Genomic DNA, 26,734 nt, shown 5'->3' with positions numbered 1-26,734 from the left:
TTCTCATGTTAACATCTTTCACAACTGTAGTGCAGTTGTCAGAACCAGAGAAGCGCCGTGAGCGCAGGGCTATTAGCTAGACTTTTCCAATGTTCACCAGTTTTTCCCATTCTCATTCTGTCCCATGATCCACTTTGCATCCATTGATCATTTCTCCTCCTCCTCCTGTGGGTAAAACAGTTCCTCAGTCCTTCTTCCTCTGCTATAACCTTGACACTTTCGAAGAGTTACTTTGTCGAATGTCCCTTAGTTTAAGTTCATCAGATGTTTTCTCGTGATTGGACTGGGGTCATGCCGTTTTGGCAGGAATTACAAAAGGTGCTATTTCCTTTTCACCATCTTTGCTTGGGGCTCCTGACGTTGGTGGGTCTAACTCCTGGTGGAGTTGGTCTCCATCACTTGGAGTGGTTTTTGCTGGATTTCCCCTCCTCAGGTACCATAGAGCCCTCGTTTTGGTGAAGCTGGTGCTTACAGGTCTTGTGGGATTGTTCGCAGAGCGTCTGCATTGTCCAGGACAGCATCTTCTGACAGTCCAGGCTTCACTCTTGTAGAAAGACTTTGTAGAAAGAGAGACCTTGTAGGAGTTCCCATTGTGGCTCAGTGGTTAACGAATCTGACTAGGAACCATGAGGTTGCAGGTTCAATCCCTGGCCTTGCTCAGTGTGTTGGGGATCTGGCATTGCCGTGAGCTGTGGTGTAGGTCACAGATGTGGCTCAGATCCCATGTTGCTGTGACTGTGGCATAGACCAGTGGCTACAGCTCCGATTAGACCCCTAGCCTGGGAACCTCCATATGCTGCGGGAGTGGCCCAAGAAATGGCAAAAAGACAAAAAGACAAAAAAAAAAAAAAAAAAAAAAAAAGGAAGAAAAAGAAAGACCTTATAGAAAGCTGAGGCCTATCCCTAGCGGTGTTCTTTCGTGTCCCTGCCCTGTCCCTGCTGCTGTGCCTTCCCCGCCCCAGTTCCTGACTTGGAGTTGGATTTCTGTCCCCCGATGTTCACAGAGCAAAGGATAGCGGGCCAGATTCAGGTTCTCTAGGTTAGTTCAGCTCTCTTTGCTCCAGCTTCCAGATGCTCTTCCTCAGGATCTTTACTTTAGGGAAGGAAAAAGCCAGAAGGGCTCTCTGGCACAGGGGCAGCTGCAGGAAGTGAAACCGCAGAGGGGCCTGGCCGCACCAGCGAGCTCCTCTCTCAGTGTTTCTATAGCTCCCGTTTCGCTAAGTCAGCTCCACACATTAAGCTTTGCTCTCTCTTCTCCCCAAGTGCCTACCTCCCCAGCGGTCCAGCAAGCAGCCCTGGGAGCGTCCCCGCCACGGTGCCCGTGCAGATGCCGAAGCCCAGCAGGGTCCAGCAAGCCCTCGCAGGTAGGCAGGCTGCCCCCCCGCCCCCTCCCCAGTCCACGTTCCAGAACAGACTGTGTCCGGCAGGGGCAGGACCTGGAGCGGGTGGAGAATGGGGTGGGGGGATGGGGAGATGGCGGGGGTTGGGGTGGGAGTCTTGTTACCCTCTGTTCTCATGGAAACCCAAAGGGGCTCCTTGGGGGGCCGTGCCTCTTTTTGGTGATGGGCCCCCCCCCCAGTGAGGGAGCTGATGCTTGCTTACTTTTCTCAGTGTGGGAGGTTCATGCCTGATGATACGGTGCCCAGGGATGGACTTGCCCGACCTTTGACCTTTTCACGTTGCCCTGAATTCCGATCTGAGAGTCACTTTCCTGTCCCCAGAATGCTTTCGGCATCTCCCTAAAGGGGCCCCCTGAGGAACTCATGGAACTGTTTTGGCTGGAGTTAACATTTTCAATAAGTGGCTTTTGTGTCTCGGTAGATATTTTGTTAACCATACACCTTTGAGTTGTATTTAAAGTTCCTTCTGTGGGTAGTAGGAAGCCACGGAGAGTTACTGTTTAACTCACGGGCAGTGTAGACTGTTACATGAAGGTGGACCGAGGCGCGTGGTGAACCCCCATCATTTAAAGGTTGAGGCCGGGGGTGAGCTGGCCAGTGTTGGACACGTCACTGGGGTAGCACAGGTGGGTCTGGCCTGGAGGCAGGAGACCCCCCTGTGGAGCCGGGCTTTGTGCCTCAGCTGAGCCATGGGGGTGGACGGAGGTGGAGACTTCTGACTTGGTGACTGGATTGCTCGTGAGAGGGAAGGAACAGAACGGGGCCTGGTGTCCAGCTGCTGGGGGAGCTGGGTCATCGTACTTAAGGAGTGAGGACTAGGGGCTTTGCCTGTGTGTTAACTCACTTCATCCTGATATCAGCTCTCTGGGGGAGGAACTCTTATTCCTATTTTATGTTTGAGGAACCCGAGGCTCGGAGAACTCCAGAAACCTCCCAAGGGCAGCCAGCCAGCCCTCGCAGAGCTGGGCTTCCACCCAGGCTTTCTCGACCTCAGGAACTGGGCTGCTGGTCATGACACTGTGCTGCTCCTGGGGGGGTGATGGCTGTGGCCGAAGACAGGCAGCTGTCCCGGAGGCAGGGGAGCTTGGATGTGCGGCTCAGAAAGCAGTCGGGGCTGCCCCGCCCGGGGTGCATGTGAGCTTACAGCGACCGGGCGGGGCGGGAGGGATGCCGGGAAGAAGAGCCCTTGAAGGACACGGAAAGATGAGTCAGAGGGAATTGGGAGCAAAGATGTGGTGTTTGGAAAGTTCCTGCCCAGTGTGTCGTCTCGTGGCATCAGATGCCATAGGTGATTCAGGTCTCCGCGTGTGCGTGTGTGTGGTGCTGGTCTTGTTGGAGAAAGGTGGTGGGTGAAGGGCCCAGCCTGCAGGTGCCCAGTTCCATTCAGCTGCGCAGTCGCTAAGGCTTTAATCCAGATGCTGAGATCACCTGTCCGCGCAGCTTGGAAGCGGTCTGGGTGCTGAGCTGCCCTCGAGACTGCGGACCTGCTCTGGGCCATGTGCCATGTTGTCCTCTGTGTCCCCTTGGCTCTCAGAGCAACCCTGGAGGCAGGCATTTTAACCTCCACTTACTCCTCAGGAAAGCAGACCCCAAAGGTTTAGGAACTCAGTCCTGGCGAGGAAAGAGTAGATGAGCCAGTGGCCAGACGCCGCCTCCCCTGAAGTCCCGGCGCGGCCTTGAACCTGTTGCTGGGGCCGCTGTGTAGGGCGCCAGGGAACCGAGATCCCGGGGCCGCCCCCAGGAAGCAGGTCTGGAGACACGTCTCAACTGGGCGAGATTGTGGGTTCCGTTGTGGATTTGGGGACACGCTGGGCGCCCTGAGGTGAGCACCTGGGCACAGGGCTTTGCAGGTAGGTTGACATCCAGGGCCGTGCGGTGGAAGGACGTGTGGCCCTCTGTGCTGGTGGAGGGGCCACCTCCATGTCAGCCGCTGTGCCTCAGGTGACAGCTTTGCTGGCTGCGCCCGACCGCGCCTCTCCGTAGCCATCAGGTGGAATGGGCTCCGGCCCTGCCCCTGTGAGGGAGGAGGAGCGTCTGCATTTTACGCCGCCACCACCTGCCTAGGACCAGTCAGCCAGGGAGGAGTGGTGCTGGCCTTGAACCCAGCTTGCTAAGGCCCCAGCTGGAGGAGGGCAGGATTGGACCCGAGCCCTGGTCCTCGACGACAGGCTGATGCTGGCCATCGGAAAGGGGGTGTTTACATCTGTGCATGGGGCTGCCGGCCGCTCCGGCAGGTGGAGACGAGGGCAGGAAATCCGTGGCTGTCCGAGCTCTTCGGTGATTTGGGGATAGTAGGAGTTTGCAGGGGGCTGTCCCTAAGCCCTGCTGCTGGGGAAGATGTGATGGCCCCTCTTGTGTCCCCACCGCTTGTCCACTGGATGTGGCTTTTGTGAATTGTTGGTTGCGGGGTGATTTTCACTCTTTTCCATGAGGCTGACCTGCAGGGTGAGGGCTGCTTCTCCGTGGGTGTCTGAGTTGAGACTCCTGCATCTGTGGCTTGAATTTGGGTTGCGGGTCCTACATTGATGAGGCCCGACCTCTCGAGGGGCTGACGCAGTGGCAGACAGGGACACCTGTGATCCCCTGTGAGCAGGCACTGCTGGGGTGCTTGGTAGGTGGCAGACAGTCAGTCCTAGAGACAGATACGTGGGTCGTTTCCAGTGGTAAGAAAGGAGCAGAGTGAGGAGATGGAGTTGAGGGACGCGGCTGTTTTAGGTGGGGGTCAGGGAGGGGCAGCCATGCGGAGAGGTCTGGTGGGTGTTGGGGGCAGCGGTCACGGTCAGTGCAGAGCTCCAGGGTTCTCCTACAGAATTGTCCCCTTTCTTTCTATCTGCCCCGGGGCCTGCTTGTCACTCGGTCCACTGACGTTTAGGTCCCAAAGGAACCCACATTTGTGCTCAGAAACAACCTCAAGACACCGGTCTCATCCCATTAGCTGCTGAGCGGGTGCCCAGGGTCCAGCACTTTGGTGTCCCCTATGGAGTGACCGCCACAACACAGCCTGTGCTGCCCAGGCCGGTGGCCTCTGCTTCTGCCTCCGACTGGGTGCATTTGCCTCACGAGAGCCTCTGTTCTCTGCTGGAGGCCACGGGGAGCCGGATGGGTCCCGAGGCCCGCCTTCCCCTTGCTGCTCTGGATCGCCTCTGGAGCCGGCAGCATGTCCACCTCTTCTGTCCTTTGGGCGCCAGCCCGATCTGAGCGCCCAGAAAACTCCCCCAGGGAGGTGCCCAAGGAGAAGCCTGGAGGTCCCCTCCCTGGGGGAGGAGGTGCTTTGGAGCCAGACCAGGACAGTGAGGATTGGGTGGTACTGTGGGCAGCAGGGTGGGCTGAGAGTGTGGCAAGAACAGGGGCTTCCGCGGGAGGACATGTTGTGTTCCAGGTCCTCAGGCCGTGCGGGTGAGGGTCCAGCCAGGACGTGTAGAGCACCCTGCTAGGTGGGGCAGCTCCTTGCAGGCCTCAGGAGGGGGTGACAGGATTGGACGGTCCATTCAGCGCGGCTGCCTGCTACAGCTCCTCTCTGTGGGCTGTCCCCGTGCTCCGGCCCCAGGCACAGGGCCTGTTTGAACCATGGCCCAGGGGAGCCAGAGAAGGAAGCCACGGCCTGGGACCTTAGCTGCTCCGGAGCAGTGGTCCCAGGGGCCTTGGGGACGCCTCGGTGGGGGAGCAGGCCCAGGGACAGCGTTCTCACTTGCCCGCCCTGGCAATGGCAGTGAAGGCACCTAGACAGGCCGGGCGGGGCGTGGAAGATAGGCAGTGCTCCGACTGCGGGCAGGGTGACCAGGGCAAGGGGACACGGCCGGGGGAGCACAGAGGGAGGACTGCGCTCCAGACCCCGCCCGCACTTCTGTAGCTTGGCTGTGCCCTTCTCTGTCGCCCCTCTGCTCTCCTTCCTTGCTCCTGGCATGGAGAGGTGCCCACCCAGAATTGTTCAGGAGGCCTCCTGGGGTGGCGTTCTGCCCTCTGCCCTCCTGAAGCAATGGCCTGCACCCTGCATGCTCTGGGCACGGCCTGGTGGTTGCTTGTACAGACCCCTTGGAGCTGGGGGTCAGGGCTCCCACGAGCTGGGCGTTTCACTGGTTCCTGACCCCGAGCTTAGACCTGTGGCCCCCATAGGCCCCGGCAGCCTCGAGTGGCCGGATGCCACAGGAAGATGGCGGGGCCTGATGGCCAAGGACAGTGCCACCTGGATGCAGCCGGGGTTTGTGGAGGTCATGTGCCGAACGACTCCTAACGTTTCTCCCCCTCTGCATGTCTGATCTCGCACCCCGTGTAGGCATGACGAGTATTCTGATGTCAGCCATTGGACTCCCTGTGTGTCTTAGCCGCGCACCCCAGCCCGCCAGCCCTCCCGCCTCCTGTCTGGCCTCTAAAAGTCACAGCTCAGTTAAAAGATTGAGGAAAATGTCCATGAAAGGTAGTTCCTGCTCACAAATACTCTCTGGCCTCTGCTCAGCCTCCTGCGAGCCTTGCTGCCTCTGACTCTCCCGCACCGATGCTCTTCTCTGACCCCTTGGCCCTTTGCCGCTTCCTCTGCCTGCGGGGGATGGGCTCGGTGGCCCTACCCCCTGCCCTGCAGCAGAGGTGCCCGGGAATCTGCTTTCCGCTGAGACCCAGAGCTCAGGCCTGTCTTCCTGGCGCAGTTGGTGTGCCAGGGGCCTGTTCTTGAAGATTTGGCGACTCTGTACACACAGGTTCGGGGAGCAGCCTGGATCAGGGGGACGAGACAGGGGGCCAGCCTCTGTCTTAGGAAGGGCCAGCCCATGTAGGGCTGCTTTGGAGAAGCCTCCCATGACCACTGCCCTGCCCGTCACCTGGCCAGGGATGAAAGGGTTTCGGAACTGTTGGAAGGTGCTGTGAGTTTTAACAAAGACTCACGTGGAGGGGCCTGTGGGTAGTAAGTTCTAAACCTGCCATTTCTAAAGTTGATGGTGGCTTTGCCTCTATCCTTGGGCCAGAAGGCTGTGACCTGCAGGATGGTGTGAGAGGGAGCCTGGCTCTGGTTCAGCCAGGCCCGGGTTTTGATCTGGGCTCCTGCGTGCACCGGCTCTCTGATCTCGCGCAAGCACCCCCATTCCCGAGGGAGTGCCCCCTGCCTGGCAGATTGGTTGTGGGAGGAATAGGAAGTAAATACATGTGGGAAGTGCCTGGCATGTAGTTTTGTGGTTGCTCTGATGCCATCTGATGGTTCACCGTGTGTCTAACTCCCACCCTGCAGGGGAGGAGGGAGACCCAGGGAGGGGTGGGACTTAACCTGCCCAGCACCTCCCCCCACCCACCAGTTGCTCCAGCTCTGCTCCCCCTTCTCACTCTGCCTTGGAGCCAGAGCTGGACCTGTGGGCAGGGTACACTGGTAGCTTCCTGAGGCACTTGGCTTTGCCCGGGGAAGACACAGGCTCTCAGGAGACCCTCTGGCCTCCCTGGGCTCGGATGTCCCTTTCCTGAGGTAGGAGGTCACCCAGCTGGTCCCCTTTGAGAAGAGGGCCTCGTGGAGGGTGACCCCTGGTTCTGAAAGGCTGCCTGGGCGTGGGCGGGCAGGAGAGGAAGCGGGTGATGAGCAGGGCCTCCCCAGAAGGTTCCTGGGGTTCAGCTGGAGATGGGCCTGTCGCCACCTGGCTTTTCTAGAAGGCCTCTCCCTGCAATCTGAGTAGCATCCCAGCTACCAGGGTGGCCGTCTGATGCCAGTGCTCACTGCGCTTTTGTCTGGCTCTGTCCCCAGTGACCAGAGCCGGGGTCCTAAGTCTGTGTGAGGGGTGTGTGGGGTCTGCCCTCGCCTGTAGCTGCCTTTGGGGTCACAGCTGGGGTTGGAATTAGGTCTCCACTTTTTCGATGAGGAAACAGATTCAAAGGTGTCCTGATTTGGTCCCAGTCTAAGAGCCAGAAACCAACCCAGTGTCACCTGGTCCCAGCCTCTCTGCTGTCACCTGGCCTTCTCTAGTCTAGAGGGAGCTCAGCTGTTGAGGCTTCAGGCTTGTGAGTCTTTGCAGCCACAGGCTAACGGCCATGAGCTTGGGCTCACACCACGGCCCCTCTGGTCTTAGAGGCTGGGACCAGGAGCTCCCCCTGACCTTGAGGCAGGATGGGGGGCCCTGCCAGGGTCCCTCTTCCAGCCTGTGCTGGTCCCCTGGTCCCTCCCCTCTGCTCCCACGTGGGCTTTGCTGCCACTCTGTGATTCTGCCTCGGCCATGCCGATTCTCTCTCTAGCTGGGGGAGCATCTGGTCCCTGGGGTGGGGCCTGTTGCGTGCGGGCTCAGCGTTACGGAGGTACAAACACGGCAGAGTGGGGAGAGCTGCGGGCCGCTTAGGAAGCAAGGAGCTGAGCCACACCCCACAGTCCAGGGACAGGCCCAAGAAGACTGGGTGGCGGTGGGGGGGGGGGCAGTCTGCAGCGAGCGTGCACAGGGATGCCTGCGCAGGACTACATGCTGAGTCTGAAAACTTACTCCTCTTGCTCCTGAGACTTTCGTCTGAGAATAATGAAAGTTGAGTAAAACATGGTGGCCAGGACATGCGCCAGAGGACGTGTTATAGAAGCTCCTGCGTGTCCTCTGAAGCCTGGGTGCAGTTTCCTGAGCAGAGGTGCGCAGGGGCATGACCGAGGCACCACCCAGGGCTCCTGAGGGCTGCGGCCGGCTGTGCTCTCTGCGCCTCTTCTCCGGGGCTTCTGGGCCAGGCCCCCAGCAGGCGGGTCAGGAAGCGCTCCGGCGGCAGAGCTCTGGAGTGTTCCGAGCCTGGCCCAGGTCTCTCCTCTCCTGCACGCTAACCTTCCCCTCTGAGCCCCTAACATCCCTCCCGGCAGCTTGGACCTCCCTGTCTCCTTCCTCTCTCGTTCCAGCATCTCCAGTTTGTTCTCAGGACACCACTTATGTTCTTCTCTCTCCTAGGAGGGCCTCCAAAGCCAGAGCCAGAGCAAGTGATAAAAAACTATACTGAAGAGCTGAAGGTGGCCCCGGATGAGGTGCGTGTCATGGGAGCCACGCTGCTTGTGGTTTTGTTTGGAAACAACGGGTGGCTCCAGGCGACCAGCCTGTCCTCTGCTGGAAGGTGCTTCCCGAGGAGCCTCTGGCCTTGTCTGAAGGGCCAGTCAGGGTTCCTGTGGCTGACACAGCCTGCCAGCACCCCCGTCATGGCTTCTACCAGGAGCCGGACCTCTCTGTTGAGCCTCATTTTGGGGCAATGGCACCACTTTTCTCTGATTTGAACAGAGAAAAGTGTTCAGAGAATCTGGAGGGGTGGGTTCAAGGTCAGTGGTGCCAGTCCCGAGCACAGACTCTCTTACCTCTTCCTCCTGCAAGTCGAGGGCATGGGAAGCACCTGGTTGGTAAAGATTTGGGCAGAAACCTGCAAGTCACGTCAGCCCCTCCCTCCAGCCCAGTCTGCACCCTCCTTCACGGCAGCTGTCTGTCTCTCTCCCTCTGCCCTTGTGCTCATCTGCCACCGCTGGGCTGCTTCCCTTCCAAACCACTGTCCCCAGAGCCAACCCGTGGCCACGATGACTTAGCACACCCTGCTCACAGCCCCTCAGCCTGGCTCCTGACATGGGAGACAAAGCCCAGCCCCCCAGCGTCGCTGTCAGAGTTTCTGGGATCTGGTCCTCTCCCTCTCATCTCCTATGCCCTGGTCACCCCCTGCCCTGCAGGTGCAGCATCCTCCCAACCAGGTGCTGGCTCAGGCTTCAGAATTTTCTCCCCCCTACACGGGACGTCCCGTGCTTGTGCAGCTGACAAGTTCCCTTTTCCCTGGCAGAGCACAGCATTGAGGGCCTCTGCCCTTCTTTCCCTTCTGGCCGGCTATGCTGCTGCCATCTCGGCCTGCGCTTCAGGTAGCGCACTGGTCCCCATGCTTAGTGCCGCCGGTAGCCCTGAGCCCTCTGCGGGCAGATCCCGGGACGACTCTGTGTTCCCAGTCTCTGGCACAAACAGCTGTTGAATTGACGTAGGCTGGGATCCAGCGTTTTGGCAGATGAAGGCCTTGTCCTGCAGGACTTGCCCCTTGTGGCGCAGGGGCCATGGGTGAGCGTGCTCACGTTGGGTCTCACTCCAGGACTGCATCATCTGTATGGAGAAGCTCTCTGTGGCATCTGGGTACAGCGACGTGACTGACAGCAAGACCATCGGGCCCATGGCCGTGGGCCGCCTGGCCAAGTGCAGCCATGCCTTCCACTTGCTCTGCCTGCTGGCCATGTACTGCAATGGGAACAAGGTACCCATGACACCCCTAGGGTGGGGCTGGGGTGGGGTCAGAGTCTCCTGCCCACAGCCCATCCTGGTCCTGCTGCACATGAGCAGGTGACTAGGGCTGCTCTGTGCGGGGCCCAGAGCGGGCTTGGAGGCAGCCTCGAGATGTCTGCCACCCTGGCCCTGGAGCAGGATGCAGCCTAGGGTGGCAGGTGATGCCCAGCTGCCCTGCTTTTGGTATAGTTGAGCCAGAGTGGACAGAGGGTGGGGGGATAGAGAGAACCGGGGCATGTGGTGGGCCTTCAGCCTGTACCCCCATGTACTATGTACCAGGCAGGATGCTAGCATCAGCAATCCATCAGTCACAGGATTTTCTATGTGATTTTTTTTTTTTTTTTTTTTTTTTTGCTTTTTGCTTTTTAGGAAGTTCCTGTGGCATATGGAAGTTCCCACGCTAGGGATCGAATCGGAGTTACAGCTGCCAGCCTATACCACAACCACAGTGACGTGGGATCTGAACCGCTTCTGCGACGTATACCACAGCTCACAGCAATGCCAGATCCCCAGCCAACTGAGTGAGGCCAGGGATTGAACCCTCATCCTCGTGGATACTAGTCGGATTTGTTTCTGTGAGCCACAATGGGAACTCCTTCTGTTCAATTTTAAACAAGACTGCGCAGACTTTTGCTCTTAAACATAATTTTTCTACCTGATGCCAATCTCCAGGTACGTTACTCCTTTAATGACAATTGTATAATGAGTTTCTGGGGTAAAACTTAGCTTTCCAAGGAGGCTGCTGGAATCGAGTTTCTGTGCTAGGAGGCTGCCTGAGAGTCAGGCAACATGCCTGGGACCTGCCATGTGATTGGAGGCCAAACCTGTGTCCCTGCAGACCTCTTTCCATGTAGACAGTAGGGTGGCTGGGCCTGGGTGCCCTCTCAGGGCCCCGGCTCAGTCCTCAGCATTCTGCCTTGTCCCAGGATGGAAGCTTGCAGTGTCCTTCCTGCAAAACCATCTACGGGGAGAAAACTGGGACCCAGCCCCGGGGGAAGATGGAAGTGTTCACGTTCCAGGTGTCCCTCCCTGGCCACGAGGACTGCGGGACGATACTCATCGTGTACAACATTCCCCACGGCATTCAGGTGAGGGGCTCCTCGGATCTTCCTGGGGTCAGTCCTCTTGGGTGTTCTTCCTGTGCCACTCCTCTCCCAGCAGTCTGCCCCCGGCTCACTGTGAGAACACCCCAGCTACCAGGTCAGGCTACCAGCAACCAGGAGACACTAGTGCTAGAGGCCAGCACCAGCTCTTAAGGTTGCAGAAGCGAAAAGATGGTCCTGGCCTTTTTCTGAGCCAAGGAGGGCTTCCTGGAGGCAGAGGCATCTGAGCTGGACTTGTACTCGGGGGAAGGCCAGCAAGCATCTAAGCAGGAGGAACGCTTCTGTTGAAGGGTGGGCTGGCTGGCTGGGGAGCCCATGGGCAGGAACCTGTCTGGGGACAGAGCACGGGGTGGGGAGGTGCCCACAGTGAGGCCTGACGGCTGTTGAGGGCCCGGCTCAGTGGCCAGATCCAGGCCCGTGTGGGGTACACAGAGACAGGGAGCCAAGCCGCAGGTCCTAGTGGAGACCCAGAGCCCTGGCCCCTGAGGTCTCTGCCGTGGACTGGGGGACCCTGGTGCCTGGGCAGGTTGGGAAGACACGGCAGTGGGACCAGGCGTCTGATGGGCTGTCCCTCTGTTTTGTCTCATTACGGGCTTTTCGCTGGTTGCCCTCCCATTCTTCTCCGGGGCTCAGAGTGAACTTTGGCAACATTCCGCACAGCACTGGAGCCACCGGGTGGGAGGGGAGTTTGGACTTGGACCCGGTGTGGCCGAGGGCAGACACTGCCAGGCGCTGTTCTGGCCCCAGCCTTTGTCCCGCCTGCTGCCGCTGTCTCAGCAACCCCGCTCTGGCCACTTCCAGGGCGAGCCGTGGAGGGGCTGTGTGCCTAAGGGAGGGTGTCAGGAAGGCCCAGTCATCCAGTCCAGAGAGCCCAGTGCCCAGAGGGTCACCAGCGAAGTGGCAGCTTCTGTCCCTGCCTCTGATGGGTTCCAGTCTCATGAGGGCAACGGAGGGTTAGCAGGAGGAGCGGCACAGGTTCAGCGAGGGCGGCCGTGGGGAGGGCATGTTCATGGTGGGTTTTCGGATAAGATGTGACGGCAGTTGCTATGGTCACTTGAGCGCAGGGGTAGCCCTGCCTGGAAGCCCAAGGGGTGAGACTGGCGCCCATGTCCGAGCACCTCTGCGGTGGGCAGGCCCTTGGGCTCCATTCCCAGCATCTGTGTTCCTCCTGCAGGGCCCGGAGCACCCCAACCCTGGAAAGCCGTTCACCGCTAGAGGGTTTCCCCGCCAGTGCTACCTTCCAGACAACGCCCAGGGCCGCAAGGTAAGAGGAGCGGCCCCTGCTGGCACGTGCAGGGAGAGGCCAGTGGGCTGGGGAGGGCCTGGCTTGGCAGCTGCACTGGCTCTGCCTCTGCTCCCCTTCCTGCTGTGACAAGAGGGGACAAGGCCTGGGGACAGCTGGAGTGTGGGCCGCCCCTTCCCAGGAACTGCTGTGGGTTAGGCATCCCGACTTCACAGGCGCTCCAGTGGGAGGACAGGCGTCTCCCCACAGCCGAGCGTGACGGGATGGGGAGGGACCGGGGCCACTTTACCCTGGGTGATCAGGGGTGGCCTGCAGAGCCACGTCTCCCCTGAGACCTGAGTTGGGACTTTGCAGCTCTGAGAAGGCCGGGAGGAGCGTTCCAGGCAGACAGAGCATCCAGCGCAGCAGCGGCCTTGGAGTGGGGCCGGCTCCGAGGGCGTGACGAGGCTGAGGGAGGTGACGGGTGTCAGCCACAGGAGCTGGGTTTGCTCTAAGCACTTGTTCATGGTCCTTCCCTTCCCCTCGGGCAGGTCCTGGAGCTGCTGAAGGTGGCCTGGAAGAGGCGACTTATCTTCACCATAGGGACGTCCAGCACCACGGGCGAGACGGATACGGTGGTGTGGAACGAGATTCACCACAAGACAGAGATGGACCGCAATGTGACGGGCCACGGCTACCCCGACCCCAACTACCTGCAGAACGTGCTGGCCGAGCTGGCCGCCCAGGGGGTGACCGAGGACTGCCTGGAGCAGCAGTGACCGTGGCCTTGGCTGGCCTGTCTCTGCCCCCACGCGGGCCGCCCCTGGGACGGGCAGATGGGAAGGTGCCTTTCCTCAGAAGCTGGAGTATGCGTGGGGGCACAGGTGTGCTTCACGTGGAGCCTGGGCTTCTCCTGCCTGCCCCCCCCCCTCCCCGCCAGGCCCGGGTGTGCGTGGGACTTGGGGGCGAGCCTGGGAGTTGTATTTGTGGGGGCTTAGGATGCAGCTACCTCAGTGCATGGGCCCCTCCGTCCTCGGCGGGCTGTGTTGGGCCCTCCGTGCCGGGGGCCTGGCAGGGGGTGAGAAGAGACGGCCTCGCCCCTAGCCAGGGCAGGCCGGGGTCTGGGTGAGCTTCTCATACCTCAGATGTTCAGTTTGCAATAAATGCCCTACAGCCAAAGTCAGGCTCCAGTGGGTTTGTCGGGGAGAGGCTGCATGTGTGTAAGTGCACGTGTGTGTGCACAAGACCTGATGCAGGAAGGCCAGCACACGCACGTCTACTGCCCATGCAACCCCTGTTTCCTCAATGACGAGACCCAGGCTGCAGGCAAGTCCAGGAGCCCAGGCTGCTGGCCTGAGCTGCTCCCAGAGCCCCACCCCATCCTCCTCGCAGGGGGGTGTCCAGCAACCCTGCCGGGTCCCGGCTTCCTAGGCTCTGCTCATACGGGACAGGGGCTGCTTTACAGATTAGGAAACTGAGGTTCAAGGGTGCCGTGACTAGAGGTAGAGCCAGGGCTGGACCCTGAGCCAGGGTTGGTCTGACGCCAATCTCAAAGTCCTGATTCTCCTTGGCCTCTTGGAAGGAGGATCCCCTATTCCCAGGCTTGCTGTCTGCCTTTAGGAGTGGTTGGGGCTGCGGTGGGAGGAAACTCAGGGCTTCATTATGCATGGGCCAGGGGAGATTTTGCCTTCAGAAGCCCTCTTCTCCTAAAAAATTAGGAGTTCCCTGGTAGCACAGTGGGTAAGGATCCATCATTGCCACTCCTGTGGCTTGGGTCACTGCTATGGCACAGGTTCAGTCCCTGGCCCAGGAACTTCCACAATGGTCAAAAAAGAATGAATTCCATCTTAACGATGTTTTTGGTACAAAGATGAATATAGTTTAGAGCATTTTCTTTTATCTAAAAGTTCCTTTTTTTTCCTTCTAATTTTAAAAGAAATTAAGGCGTTTTTTTGGTGGGTCCCTAAAAGTATCATGGGTCCGGAGCACTGTGTCTGCTGCCTTGTAGGAAGTTGCTCTAGGGGCTTAAGGAGGCCTCGAGAAAAGCTGAACCCCAGCCTTGTTTAGTTCCACAGTGAGACTCTCTGCTGCTCACAGGGCACCAGGGTTGGGTGGGCACTGAGTGCCGGTCCTCCCCCCCCCGCCCCCCGCCACTCCCAGCTTCCACCATGACAGCAGAGTGAGAGTCAGAATGAGAGAAGATGTTGGCAAATCCTATACCTGATAAGGATCTTATATCCAGATTCTGTCAAGAACTCTTAGAACTCACCAATAAAAAGACAAATTCCCAATTTTTTTTAATGGGCAAAGGACTTGAATAGACCTTTCTCTGAAAAAGATATACAGATGGCTGACAAGCGCATGAAAAATACTTGTCATGAGGGAAACGCAAATCAAAGCCACAAAGTAATACTACCTCATAGCCACTAAGGCAGTTAGTATTAAAAAAAAAAAAAAAAAAAAAGCCCTTTCCCCCATCTTTCCATGCGAACAACTGGTGCACGTGAATGTCCTGGCTGACGCCCTCAAGAGCATCAGCAATGCTGAAAAGAGAGGCACAGGCCAGCTTCTTACCAGGTCGTGCTCCAACATCATCGTTGCATTTCTAACCGTGATGACGAAGCCTGGTTACGTTGGCCGATTTGAAGTCATCAGTGATCGTAGAGCTGGGAAAATGGTTGTGAACCTCCCAGGCGGACGAAATAAGTGTGGTGTTAGCCCCAGGTTTGATGTGCAACTCAAAGACCTAGAAAAGTGGCAGAATAACCTGCTCCCACCCCATCGGTTTGGCTGCATTGTACTGACCTCCTCAACTTGGCGTCATGCACCATGGAGAAGCAAGACGAAAACACACAGGAGGGAAACTCCTTGGGTTCTTTTTCTAGGAGTGTAATACATACATGCAAATAAAATGGTGCAGTGGAAAGAAAAAAAGCAAATGTTGATGAGGGTGTGGAGAAATTGTGCAGTGCAGTGCCTCAAAAAGTAGTTATCAGGGAGTTCCCTGGTGGCACAGCAGGTTAAGGATCTGGCATTGTCACTGCTGTGGCTCAGGTTAGGTCCCTGCTGCAGGAACATCCACGTGCTATGAGTGTGGCAAAAAATAAGTGATAATTTTTTTTTTTAAAATGTAGTTACCATGTGACTCAGCAATTAAACTAGATAAATATATCCAAGAACTGGAGACATGTCCACACAAAAACTTATACTCATGTTCAGGGAAACGTTCGTAATAGCCAAAAAGTGGGACCAACCCCAAAATATCCAACAACTGATGAACAGATGCAATGTGACCTATCTGTACAATGGAATGCTGTTCAGCCAGAAAAAAGAATGAACTATGAATACATACAACCTGGATGAGCCTTGAAAACATTTCTGCCAAGTGAAAGAAGCCAGGCAGGAGTTCCCACTGTGACACAACAGTACTGGCGGCATCTCTGGAGCACCAAGACACAGGTTTGATCCCCGGTCTGGCATAGTGGCTTAAGGATCTGATCCCTGGCCTGGGGAACTCCATATGCCATGGGGTGGCCAAAAAATCAAGGAAGAAAGAAAGGAGAGAGAGGGAGGAGAGGCAAACCCATAGACAGAAAGTACATTAGTGGTTGCTAGGGGGAGGGGAATGGAGAATGCCTGTTTTAATGGGTGTGGTCTTTCCTTTTGGGGTGATGCAAAGGTTCTAGAATCTGGTGATTTATGTCCAATGAAATGTAAGATGAAGTCTACAGGGGCTTCTAGGAAAGCTTGTTTTTCTGATAGAAGAGATGGATTGGGTAACACCTCCCTGTTCCTCCCTTCTCCATACTTGAGGATGTGATGCCAGGAGCTATAGCAGCTATCTTGCTACAATGAGAAAAAGGCCAAGAGAATCTCAGACATTGACTCTATCAGCATTTGACCAAGCCCCTGCCAACAGGCGTCCTCCTCCAGAATTGTTAATAAAAATAAAACCCTTCTTCTTTAAGCAAAAACAAACACCCCCCTAACCACCGCACTATATATTTTATGTCATTTTTATTTTATTTTTTGGCCAAGCAGGCAGCATGCAGAAGTTCCCAGGCCAGGGACTGAACCCTTGCCACAGCAGTGATAACGCCAGATCCTTAGCTCACTGAGCCACGAGGGAACTCCAGATGGTACATTTTTAAGGAATATGGTGTGTGAATTGTATCTTAACAACAAAAAAAAATTATATACATAGTGAGAACCCATGGGAACAACATATGCAGGGGACTTGGCAGCTGTCCAGGGTCTGCAGCCCTTTCTCGGACTCCGTTACTCCTTTGGACAAAGGACCTGAGGATGAGGGAGGATGTGGCCTGGTGGAGGGAGCGCAGGGCCCAGAGATGGCCGCAGGGCCAGGAGGCTGTGATGGGGCTGGAGCCAGGTGAGTTGGGCGGCCTGCTTCCTTCCAGGGGCTGGATGGAAGGCTCCAGGGAGGCTCGGGCACCTGAGGTGCAGGAATCTCAGGCATGTGGCCCTGAGCCCAGGCTTCCAGAGATAGGACTCCTCCCAGGGCTGGAAGGCTGGGTGGGACCCACATCCAGACAGGGGCCTCTGGGGTGACCTGGCATCTGCGGGTCTGGAAGCCTTGCTCCCTCAGGACTGGCACTGGCTTGCCCAGCTCCCTCCCCGTGGTGGGCTGGGCTGGGAGGAGGGGTGGGGGTGCACTTACATTTTCAGGTCTTTCAAGCCCCTGGCCAGCCAGGCAGCCTGACTAACCAGCTCCTCCAGACCCGAGGTGTTGGGGGAGGGGGTGTGGCTGGAGGCTGCCAGACCAGCCCCAGGCTTCGGATGTGGAGGAAGGCCCGGTGGGTGCTCTGAAGGCTGTCATGGGGCTCCCCTGGAGGCCGCCTCGCCCTTGGCTGCTGCCCCTCGTGGTGCTGGTCTGGGCCCAGCCCTGCATGAGCCTCGGTGAGTGAGGGTCCTGGGATGGGTACGTCTGGCCAGACCCAAGGGGCTGGTGCACCTGCTGGAGGGACTGGACCCAGGGAGCCCACCCCGTCTGATTGGGAGAGGCAGCCCCAGGGTCGGTGGGCCCTGGACCCTCACACCTATTTCTACGGCCACAGAGCTCATCCCCTACAAGCCGCAGATAACGGCCTGGGACCTGGAAGGGAAGGTCACGGCCACCACGTTCTCCCTGGAGCAGCCGCGATGTGTCCTGGACCAGCACGCCAGTGCAGCCGACACCATCTGGCTGGTGGTGGCCTTCAGCAACAGTGGGTCCTGGTGCAGGTCTGGGTGGCGGGTGGGGCCGAGGGGGGGAGACCCCTCACAATTGGGTGTGAATTGGGAGTTTAGACTTTATCCTGAGGGTGCTCTGAGAGGTGACAAAGTTTGACTTATGTTGGGAGGGGCCCTCTGGGCTCTGAGGCATGATGGGCTAGGGCTGGAGGACTTGGGCCCCACCGCCGCCGCCGCCAGGGGCTACAACAAGGAAGGTCCGGTCTTCTCTGGCCCTCCAGCCCCTCTGTCTGTTCATCCTTCTGGCAGCCTCCAGGGACTTCCAGAACCCGCAGACACTGGCTGAGATCCCAGCCTCCCCACAGCTGCTGACAGATGGCTACTATATGACGCTGCCCCTGACCCTGGACCAGCTGCCCTGTGAGGACCCACTGGGTGGCAGTGGGGGCGCCCCTGTGCTCAGGGTGGGCAATGATGCCGGCTGCCTTGCTGACTTCCGTCAGCCACGTTACTGCAACTCCCCCCTCCCCAGCCCTGGACCTTACAGGTGGGTCGCCCGGCCTGGACCCTTGAAGGGGGCTGTGCTGGAAGAAGATGGGTTTGGGGGACCAGGGCTGTCCCCAGATCTCTCCCATATTGCTGAAACTCAGCCTCTGTCCACCGATGCTGAGGAGAAACGCGGAGGCGAAGTTGGGGGTGAAGGAAAAAAAAAATAGCTTTTATTGCTTTGCCAGGCAAAGGAGGTCATAGCAGGCTGACGCCTTAAAGACTGCGCCTGCCTCTGGGGAAGAATTGCAGGGAGTTTTATAGTCTAAAGGGAGGAAAACAGGGTGTCAGATAAGAATCAGGGTTGGGGCAAATCTGCATTCTTTCTTTCCGGGAATCTTAGTCACTGAAGCTGGGGTGTCAACGGGAGTCCTGGCGGTGGTCTTCTGGATTATTGCCTCTTGACTTTGCCTAGAATAATACTTGCGAAGAGGACATATTGATCAGAGATTAGAACAAACTAGGAAAGTTCCTGAAAAGCGTCATGTGTTTATAGCCCTTAACCCACAGGCAGTTGCACTCAGGGTGCTGGTGTTTAGGGGTGCAGTCAAATGAGGGAGAAGCACACGGAAGGCTCCAAACCATTCGCTTTTAAACTATTCATTTCTAACAGAAGCATAAGGAATCTAACATTTCTCTGAGGTGTAGGAGATGCCCACATCATTCTGTGTATCACTTTGCAGGGAACAAGGATCCTGCCCCAAGGCTGTACTATCTGTTCCTGTGTCTTTGCCTCCCCTCCCTTCCTGATCGGTGCTCCAGGGAACCTGCCCCTTGGAGCTCAGGGAAGACCCTGGAGGCTGAATGAGGCCCATTTCCTAGAAACAAGAAATAGGGGACAGAAAGACTTTGCACCCAGGAGCCCCCCAGGGCCCTGCTCACTTTCACCCAGGCCCCACCCCTTCCTGGCTGCAAGCCAAGCAAGGCCCTCATTTCAGGAGCCTCTAGGCATCTTCCTCTGTGGGCCTGGAGCAGCTGGGGGGCAGGCAGAATGTGGCCTTCCAGGAGGCCCGAGAGGAAGTGGTGAGCATGATGAGCAGATGAGGGTGGCGGTGGGAGGGGGTCTGCAGGCTCCAGCACGGGGCGGGGGGGTAGGGGGAGGGGGGGCATGCTGCAGGGCTGAGCCCCGCCCTGCTGTCCCTCCTACAGGTGCAACTGGCAGGAAACTAAGCCTGGGGCTGAGTTCAGATCCAGTCAGTGGGTTTGAGGCAGGGAAGCAGGAGAGAAGGCTGCCACCCATCTCTACAGGCAGAGCTGCAGGCACAGAGTGCCCAGCGGCTTGTCAAGGTCAGGGGTGGGGCCAGGGTGGGAGAGCAGGTGTCCAGACCCCTCTGGGGACAGGGCCAGATGTCCTCAGGAGCTCCAAGTGCTGCTGGGAGAACCCGCAGGGGGCGCAGGAAAGGCGGGGCCAAGGGTAGCCTCCATCCAGGCCTCCGTGTCCCCCTCCCCTTCCCCCTCCTGTGGCCACTCCTGTCTCAGCCTCCAGTTACATCTCTTGCCCCACCCCTAGCAGCCACCAGAGCCAGCTCCCAGCAGTGCCAGCCTGCCTGGGTCCCCAGCTGCTGGGAGACCTTCCAGGGCTCCCCACCACAGACAAAGATACAACCCAAGCCCCCCCGCCTGTGAGCCTGAGCTCTGGGTGCACCCTGATCACACACTCCCTCCCTGAGTCTTTTCCTGGGTGCCCGTCACACGGGGGGCCTTCCATGGCCTCACGACTCCACACAGTCAGGGGCCCCCAGCACTATGGCCCCACTGAGTCACCGTGAGGCACCTTGTAGGTGACAGTTAGTAACCAGGGCCCCAGAGCCAGGTAGGGTATCTGGAGAGTGACAGGTCAGATGGTTTGGGGCTGCTGGCAGAGGTCACTGTGGCCAGAGGTCTCAAAAGGTCCTTAGAATGGGCCAGGCCAAGGCCGATCCCAATGTGCCCCACCCCCCCATGCCTGGAAAGGCCCACAGCCTGGCCAGCAAGAGCTGCCTGGGGCCTGGGCGAGGTGGGCACCCTGCCCAGAGCAGCTGAGGCTTGGAGCTTCACCCTTCCTTCTCTCTCTCCAGGGTGAAGTTCCTGCGGCTGGACTCCAGGGGCTCACCCCAGGCCGAGACCAGCTGGTCTGACCCCATCGCTCTCCAGCAAGGTAGCACTGGCGGAGGGAGGGGCGCTCTGGGTCCGGTCTGCCCCGCGTGGACTGGTTGGTAGCCTTCTGCACTGCGGTCAAGCTCAGCGAGCCCTTCCCCCTGCTGCCATGGGACTGGGGGCCCGAAGGCAATAGCCAAGTCCATCCCACCCCCCAAACAGATCTTCATGCTGGAGGGTCGTGTTCAGGATCAGCCCCAGCGGCAGAGACAGCAGCTCTGTCCACCCCCAAATGTTTGCCAACGCCGGATCCTTAATCTCACTGAGTGAGGTCAGGGATCAAACCCGTATCCTCATGGATACTGGTCAGGTTCTTAACCTGCTGAGCCACAACAGGTGCCCAGGACCCAGCCCAGTTGTGGACTGAAACAGTCTTGCCCTCCTTCAGGGAGCCAAGCTCATGACCAGCACTGCTTGGCAGAAGAGAAGGGCCAGGGCGGGAAGGAGGCTGGGGTCGGGTCAGGGCCATGGTCGTGGGAGGCCTCCCTCAGCAGAGCCCCGAGGGGCCAGTGGTTCACCAGGCAAGGACTGTGTCAGAGGCCAGAGTGTCCCGTGGAGGGGGTGTGTGCTGGGGATGTGGGCTGCAGGCACCGTGGGCAGGAGTGGTGGGTCTTGTCATGTGAGGGCCTTAAATGCCAGGCTCCAGGGAGCAGGGCAGCCACACGGTCATACCTGAGCTCTGCTGCCCCTCTGCCTGCCATGGGGAGTGGGTAGGTACATTTGGTGGGAACAGCCCAGAAGGTGAGACCAAGGCAGAGGCTGGAGGGATGGGTGGTCCAGGCTGGCAGAGCACAGATGCCCAGCTGAGAGGGACAGATGGTGGGCTCAGGAGGCTGGCTGGCGATGTGAGGCAGTGCTTGGCATTAGGTGTGAGCGTGGTAGGGAGGTGACTGCCCTGGGGCCCAGGGGCAGCCTCTGAGAGCCACTGTGTGTGCAGGCAAGTCCCCAGGCTCCATCGACACGTGGCCGGGGCGGCGGAGTGGTGGCATGGTCGTCATCACCTCCATCCTCTCTGCTCTGGCCGGCCTCCTGCTCCTGGCCTTCCTGGCAGCCTGCACCGTGCGCTTGTGAGTGGTGACCCCCCCCAGGACCCCTCTCCCACCCAGAGCCCCATCCCTCTCACTGGCCCCAGCACCTGGAAGCCTCCACACGCCCTGTGTTTCTGAGCTGGGCCCTGCCCTGTTCAGGGGGGTGCCGGGAGCCTCCCCACTGAGCGTCTCTCACCTGGGAGGCCCTGGGAAGTGGTCCAGCAGCTCCTCTGGTGACAGGTTCAGAGAAGGGGCCACACCCCTCTGCCCAGGGCCCTTTCGTCCCAGGCCTTGTTTTCTCTCCAGGGAGCCCTCTGTCATTTCAGTGAGCCAACACCACTAGTCAGGGTGGCCGCCTGGAGGAGGCAGGCCTCCAGCTGATTCTACGAGGGAAGAAAGGGAGGTCGGAGGCTGTGGGAGGAGGGCTCTGGGAGTGGGGAGCTCGCCAGCCCTCCCTGCCAGGCAGGGACACAGCACCTCTTCCTCTCCCCATCCAGCTCCAGCCCGTGGTGGTCCGAGGAGGCCCCAGAGCAGCTGCGGATCGGCTCCTTCATGGGAAAGCGCTACATGACCCACCACATCCCGCCCTGTGAGGCTGCCACCCTGCCCATGGGCTGCGAGCCTGGCCTGGAACCCCTCCCCAGCCTCAGCGCCTAGCCTGGCCCATATAGCTGAGCGGTGGGGGCACAGGGGTGCACTGCCCCCATCCGCAACCCCTGCACCCACGTGCCCCTCCCCCACGCCCCCTCCCACCCGGCCTGAAATCCCACCACTAGCAGCCCAGCCCTGCCTCTGGCTTTCTCATTTCCCCTCTCCAGGCAGTGAGGTTGCATTCAGGGGAGGGCTGTGGTCAGGCTGGCCCCCACCTCCATCCCTGCCTCTGTTCTGCCTGCCTCAAGCGAGGCTGAGGCAGCGTGGAGAGATGTGGAGAGAATGCCTGGACAGGAAGGCTCCAGGCCCCAGGAAGAGGCCTGCGGGTGCCTTGTTCTGTCCTGGGCAGGGGTCCAGGCTGGGCCCATCATGAGGGTCTGTGAGGCCTGAGCCTCCCTCTGTCCCTCTCTCTCATCCACCAGTGGCTGGGGCTGCAGTGAAGCCTTTAGAGATGCCTCTGCTGTCCCTGGACACTGGCCCTTTCTGAGGGTGGCTCTCACCGGCTGGAAGGTCAAACAGAAAGTAGACATGTTATGATCGTCTGGCCACCACTTCTAAGCCCCTTGCACATAGATGGCTCATGGACTTATCCCCTCACTCTCCCTCCACAGCACTTACTGAGCGCCTGCTGCATGCCATGCACAGTATTAGACATGGGCACTCTCTGAGAGCCCATTGCTGGTCTTGGGGAGCTCACTCACTGCTCTGGGCCTCAGATGAGCACATGTCCTGATGTTACTTTTGGGGGGCTATCACGCCTTTGGATTGTCACACACCATCGAGATCCGGGGCTTTCTGGGGTCCACCAGCGCCCATCACCCAGGAGGACAGGCTTCAGACTCGGGGCCGTTCGTCGGCAAGGCCGGTGGTTCCCACTACGGCCACAAGGAGGCGCCAGTGCACCACAGCCGCAGGGTCCTGCGCGTGCGCACGCTGAAGCGCCGCAGCGCGTCGGTCCCTCCCAATGACCCGGGGTCCACAAGCGGCCGCCGCTCAGCGGGGTCTCTGGAGGTCAGGGCTCCAGGTCCTTCCTTGGCCAAGGCAGAGGGATCAGCAGTCATACTCCCGCTTGAGGATCTACAGTGTGTCTGTCGTCCGGTCCGCACAGCTTCCACCGTTTTCTAGATGGAAAAAGTGAGGCTCAATAACCTCTCCCTGCCCCACCCCCACCCCCACCCCACCCCGCCGCCACCACGCTCTGTCCAGGGTCACCGCACCATGTGTCCCCAGGCCGCTCTGGACCGTCTGTTCTGACTGCGGCTCCCAGCATACAGGCTCCCGGAGGAGGGCACCCAGCCTGTCCCTCCCACCCTTCTTGGAGATGAATAAATGCAGCCTGGCTCCTCCGTCCCAGTGGTGCGTGGGCTGGTTCTGGGAGAGGAGCACTTACATGCGGGGCCCAGGCTGGCCCCAACACCTGTCCCCGGCGTCCTGAGCCTGGCCCCTTGATTGCTAGCCCTAACTGTAACATTCAGGGTGGCCTCATTTCCAGAGGCCCCTGCGGGGCGGGGAGGCTTCCCTCCCCACCCCGGATTAAGCAGGGCTCCCTCCCAGGCAAACACTTCAGGGAGCCTGCTTTCAACCCATGATCCCCTGGTCCCTGGTGGCCTCTCTCTCATCCAGCCTGCACCCCCACCAGCCACAAGACCCCCTCCAGGTGCAGACAGAAGCAGATTCTGATGCCGTCAGGAGCTCAGGCCTTGGTGTCTGGGTGACACCTGGCCAAGGGAACCAGCCCCTTGGGCAGCCACTTTGAAATTCTGCTACTGTGGAGCCCAGGTCCCTTTTGGATTCTTGCAACAGGAGGGGGGTTAAAAGTGCCCTCGCCCATGCAGGCTGCCCCGCAGAGCACTGCTCACTCTGTCCTGCCCGGGCTTGGCTCCAACACCAGACAAGGAGGCCCTCAAAGTCCAGGATGCCCAGCCTGGGCCCTGCCCAGGAGAGGTATGTGGGGAGGAGGAGGCGGCCAGTGGTGTTTGCTGAGTGAGAAGATGAATGAACCTGCCCAAAGCTGAATCAGCCAGAAGCAGAAATTGCCCCCAGCTCTTGCGTGTCCAGGTCTTTTTGTGGCTTGATCTTAGTGTCAGCATCTGTGCAGATTCTAGGACCTGTAACGTCCTGTGAGTGCCTGGGGCTGCCGCTCACTTCTGGACAGCACCCTCAAGCCCTCCGAGGAGTTGCTCTCACCCCCTTGGGCCCACGTGGGCTCGACCCCGGAGACAGGCTCTGAACAGACACTGCAACATGGTGGGTGGAGGCTGGGCGGGGGAGTCCGGGAGAGGCAACGGGGCCCCCCCTGAGGGGCCAGGGGACCTCCTAGGAGAGAGAGAAGTCTCGGGAGGCAAAGGTAAGGAAAGGAGGGAGGAGGAGAGGGAGCGCTCGGGAGGTCAGCTGTAAATCGCCTTCCGTGGTGGTGGCGTGGAAGGTGCCCGGGGCTGTGGCAGCAGGGACTGGGGGCTGGAGGGCCAGTTAGAGGGAAGCTGGCCTGGTCTTCCAGGCAGATGGTATCTGCCCCAAAGCAGGCTGCAGAGGAGGAGATGGATTCGAGAAATACTCAGCAGGTGACTGAAAGAATCAGGGACTTCGACGTGGGAGGTAAGCCAGAAGGAGAGGCCGTGGGTGTGAATGCAAAGGGGGGCCCTTTATCTTCTGCAGGTGGTCTGTCACCCCAACTTTAGAGCAGATTCCCCAGAAAAGGGGGTTCTGGGGACATCATCTTAGCAGCTGGCCAAGTCCACACGAGCACTAATGAACTGTTAATATTTGACAAAGATGGAAGCTGACCCTGGTCAGTGGGAGGCCACCATGAGCCTGCTCAGCTGTGGGCATTCTGCCCCAGGGCTGTGCTGGCAAGCATGCCCGGGTGTCACCGAGTCCACACAGAGAGCGGGTGGCAGGATGGGTCATCGCCCAGCACAGGCACCGTCACGCTGGGCCCAGGGGAGTCGTGCCAGGGCCCTCTGCCTGAGTCACGCTGTAGAGGGTCATCAGCCAGACCCCAGCCCTGCTAGGGCCCGCTCGTGACAGCCTTGAGCAGGGCACATAGTGAGAACCACATTGTGGAGAATCTTTTATTAAATAATGTTTTAAATTTTCTCTAGGGCTATATTTGGGGAAGTGCCTCCAGCTCCATTGGCCTGTAACATAATGGCTCACTGGTTAAAAACAAGGTCACTGTTAAAAAGGAAAAAACAGCCGTGATTGTCGGGGTGGTGACTTGCAGGTGACTCATGGAGCCAAAAATCAAAGCAATAAGGGTGACAGCAGGTGGAAACCAGGCAGGCGCCACCCCTCCCTCCCTCTCACCCTCTGGTTCACTTGATTCCTCTGGGCCTCTGAGCCATCCATTTTGCCCCAGCATCCCTGCAGTCCCAAGGCCAGCCACCCGGTCTCTCGCTGGGGCGTCAGCAGCTGCCCCTTTGCTGGTCTCCCCCTCATCAGCATTCCTGACCCCTCACCCTCGTTGTCCCAGCTTCCAGAGGGACCAACCAGATTATACATCTACTGGTGTCACGCCTCTCAGAGGTTTCCTCCTGCGAGAACAGAACCCAGATTCGTCATCTCGGTCCTGAGGCCCCATGATCCTGCTGTTGCTCCCTTTAGCCCCTCCTGCCCCAGGCCATTTGCACCTGCCTTCCCCGCAGTGTAGGACGTTCCTCCACTTGGCTCCCTCCTCTCGATCATTCCTTAGCTCCACTGTCACTTCTTCAAGGAAGCCCTTCCTGACCCCTCAGCTCTCCTAGAGCCATGTTCTTTTCTCAGCACGTTTTCTTTCTGTTTTGTAATTGGACATTTTAAACTGAGCTTTTGAGTCTCTTCCACTTAGCTGTAAACTCCCAGAGGGCAGGGTCCAGGTTTGCTCATGAGGGTGCATGCCCCTAAGAGCTTACACACTGCTCCACTCCCAGTAGGTGCTTAATGACTGTCAACTAAATGCTTTATAAAAAGCGAATACATCTCGCAGACCCGGCTGGCTGGTGACGCCCACTTCTTTGGTGTGCTGCGTGTGACCTGTGATCACCTGGCTGCGTGGGCACCTGGCAAGTCCCACCCTCTGGCTGCTACAGTGGGAGGTGCAGACTCAGGTGCCCGCCATGGGGTGGGGGTGTTCCTGGATGAAGGTGAGGGGCCCGAGTCTGTGTTGAGGAGAGACCCCCTTCTGTGCTTCTCACAAGACATCACACTGCAGGAAAGCCATGTCCCAGACATAAGAAGGGTGTTGCAGGAGCCAGGCAGTCAGAACAGCCACCATCTGTCACCCCCAGAAACGTGGCCGTCCCCAGGCACTGGGAGAGAGGAGGAGCTCAGGCTTGACTTTGTGCTCCCGGAGATGGAAGGACCTCGATATGTGCTAAGGCTTCTTCACAGCCCCCAGCGTTTGTGCCCTTGGCTCCTGTCCCTGCCCACGGCAGCCTGGGGAGCCAGCGGGCCTGTGGTGGACGGTGGGGCGGGCACTACCTCCTTGGGAGGGGCCAGCATGAGACAGGAGCAGAGGGACACAGCCACACCTCACTGCTTGCTCTGCAGCCTGGCTGCCCCTCCGTGTCCCTCAGATGGGGGTGGGGGTGGGGGAGGAGAGGTGCGGGGGAGGGAGGGGGCAGTTGCTGGGCAGGACTGCAGACCTAGAGACCCAGCCCAGACACCCTCCAGGCCACGCAGAGGGCTCAGGTCCTGGCCCTGTCCTTAGAGTGGCCCCCACACAGAGGGCGACAGTGGGCACACACACTGCTATAGATAGAAGCTTGTTCCTCTAGACTCCTGTGTTGAAGCCCCAACCCCCAGTGCCTCAGAGTGTGCCTGTGTTTGGAGAGGGGATCTTTGGAGGGATAACGAAGTTAAGAGGTACTGAAGTCAGTTCTTTAGGGCGGGACTTCATCCAATCTTTGTCCTTATAAGAGATGAGGTGGGAGTTCCCATTGTGGTTCAGTGGGTTAAGAACCTGACTAGTACACATGAGGATGTGGGTTCGATCCCTGGCTTCGCTCAGTGGGTTAAGGATCCAGTGTTGCCATGAGCTGTGGTGTAGGTGGCAGACGCAGCTCTGATCCAGTTGCGGGCCGTTGCTGTGGCTGTGGTGTAGGCCGGCAGCTGCAGCTCCAGTTGGCCCCCTAGCCTGGGAACCTCCATACGGCCCAGGTGAGGCCCTAAAAAGAAAACAAGAAGAGATGAGGACACAGGGACCCCAGGGATGCAGCCGAGGACAGACCTTGTGAAGATGCAGCAAGAGGGT

At 58.8% G+C, this 26,734-nt stretch overlaps 2 protein-coding genes and 1 pseudogene across 41 annotated transcripts in view; all 3 read left to right on the top strand.

Annotated features, from left to right (window-relative positions):
• Positions 1–13,132, top strand: part of DTX2 (deltex E3 ubiquitin ligase 2) — a 39,652-nt gene extending 26,520 nt beyond the window's left edge. For 23 of the 38 annotated variants that reach the window (XM_021086279.2, XM_021086277.2, XM_085016755.1 and 20 more), the window contains 7 exons: positions 1,264–1,364; positions 5,674–5,814; positions 8,282–8,355; positions 9,441–9,599; positions 10,555–10,716; positions 11,906–11,995; positions 12,505–13,132. In XM_021086279.2, coding sequence (XP_020941938.1) covers positions 1,264–1,364; positions 5,674–5,814; positions 8,282–8,355; positions 9,441–9,599; positions 10,555–10,716; positions 11,906–11,995; positions 12,505–12,732 — 955 coding nt within the window. In that variant the 3' untranslated portion in view covers positions 12,733–13,132. The remainder of the gene's footprint in view (positions 1–1,263; positions 1,365–5,673; positions 5,815–8,281; positions 8,356–9,440; positions 9,600–10,554; positions 10,717–11,905; positions 11,996–12,504) is intronic. The other 15 variants (XM_085016770.1, XM_005661957.4, XM_005661956.4 and 12 more) reach the window with 1 other exon arrangement.
• Positions 13,133–14,372: 1,240 nt separating this feature from the next.
• On the top strand, positions 14,373–14,887 carry LOC106509651 (small ribosomal subunit protein uS8 pseudogene; annotated as a pseudogene).
• Positions 14,888–16,639: 1,752 nt separating this feature from the next.
• On the top strand, positions 16,640–25,491 carry UPK3B (uroplakin 3B). 3 transcript variants are annotated; one of them, XR_014840209.1, is made up of 9 exons: positions 16,640–16,870; positions 17,029–17,178; positions 17,453–17,690; positions 19,747–19,826; positions 20,763–20,892; positions 21,351–22,638; positions 23,340–23,448; positions 24,027–24,099; positions 24,606–25,491. XR_014840209.1 is itself a non-coding variant. In XM_021086286.2 (6 exons), the coding sequence occupies exons 1-6, from the start codon at positions 16,789–16,791 to the stop codon at positions 21,508–21,510; spliced, it is 840 nt and encodes a 279-aa protein (XP_020941945.1). In that variant the 5' UTR covers positions 16,640–16,788; the 3' UTR covers positions 21,511–22,853. The 3 variants fall into 3 exon arrangements, 1 of the variants encoding a protein (XP_020941945.1); XR_014840210.1 differs by lacking the exons at positions 23,340–23,448; positions 24,027–24,099; positions 24,606–25,491 and adding an exon at positions 22,735–22,853; XM_021086286.2 differs by lacking the exons at positions 23,340–23,448; positions 24,027–24,099; positions 24,606–25,491 and having other exon boundaries at positions 21,351–22,853.
• Positions 25,492–26,734: the final 1,243 nt, after the last annotated feature.

The sequence above is a fragment of the Sus scrofa genome, chromosome 3, assembly GCF_054392235.1.
Source record: "Sus scrofa isolate SSC_HxYL_T2T_F1_AM1 chromosome 3, Sscrofa_HxYL_maternal_Yorkshire_Landrace_v2.0, whole genome shotgun sequence".
In the NCBI taxonomy this organism is placed as follows: Eukaryota; Metazoa; Chordata; class Mammalia; order Artiodactyla; family Suidae; genus Sus; species Sus scrofa.
The sequence above is the reverse complement of the archived record's forward strand: the minus strand, read 5'-3'. Positions and strand labels throughout refer to the sequence as shown.

What these genes read in the sequence shown, in the direction of transcription:
- UPK3B (XM_021086286.2), top strand. Translation starts at nt 16,789, where the DNA reads ATGGGGCTCCCCTGGAGGCCGCCTCGCCCTTGGCTGCTGCCCCTCGTG. An exon ending in CCAGCCCTGCATGAGCCTCG is followed by an intron (nt 16,871 to 17,028) that starts GTGAGTGAGGGT and finishes CTACGGCCACAG; the next exon opens with AGCTCATCCCCTACAAGCCG. An exon ending in GGTGGTGGCCTTCAGCAACA is followed by an intron (nt 17,179 to 17,452) that starts GTGGGTCCTGGT and finishes TCCTTCTGGCAG; the next exon opens with CCTCCAGGGACTTCCAGAAC.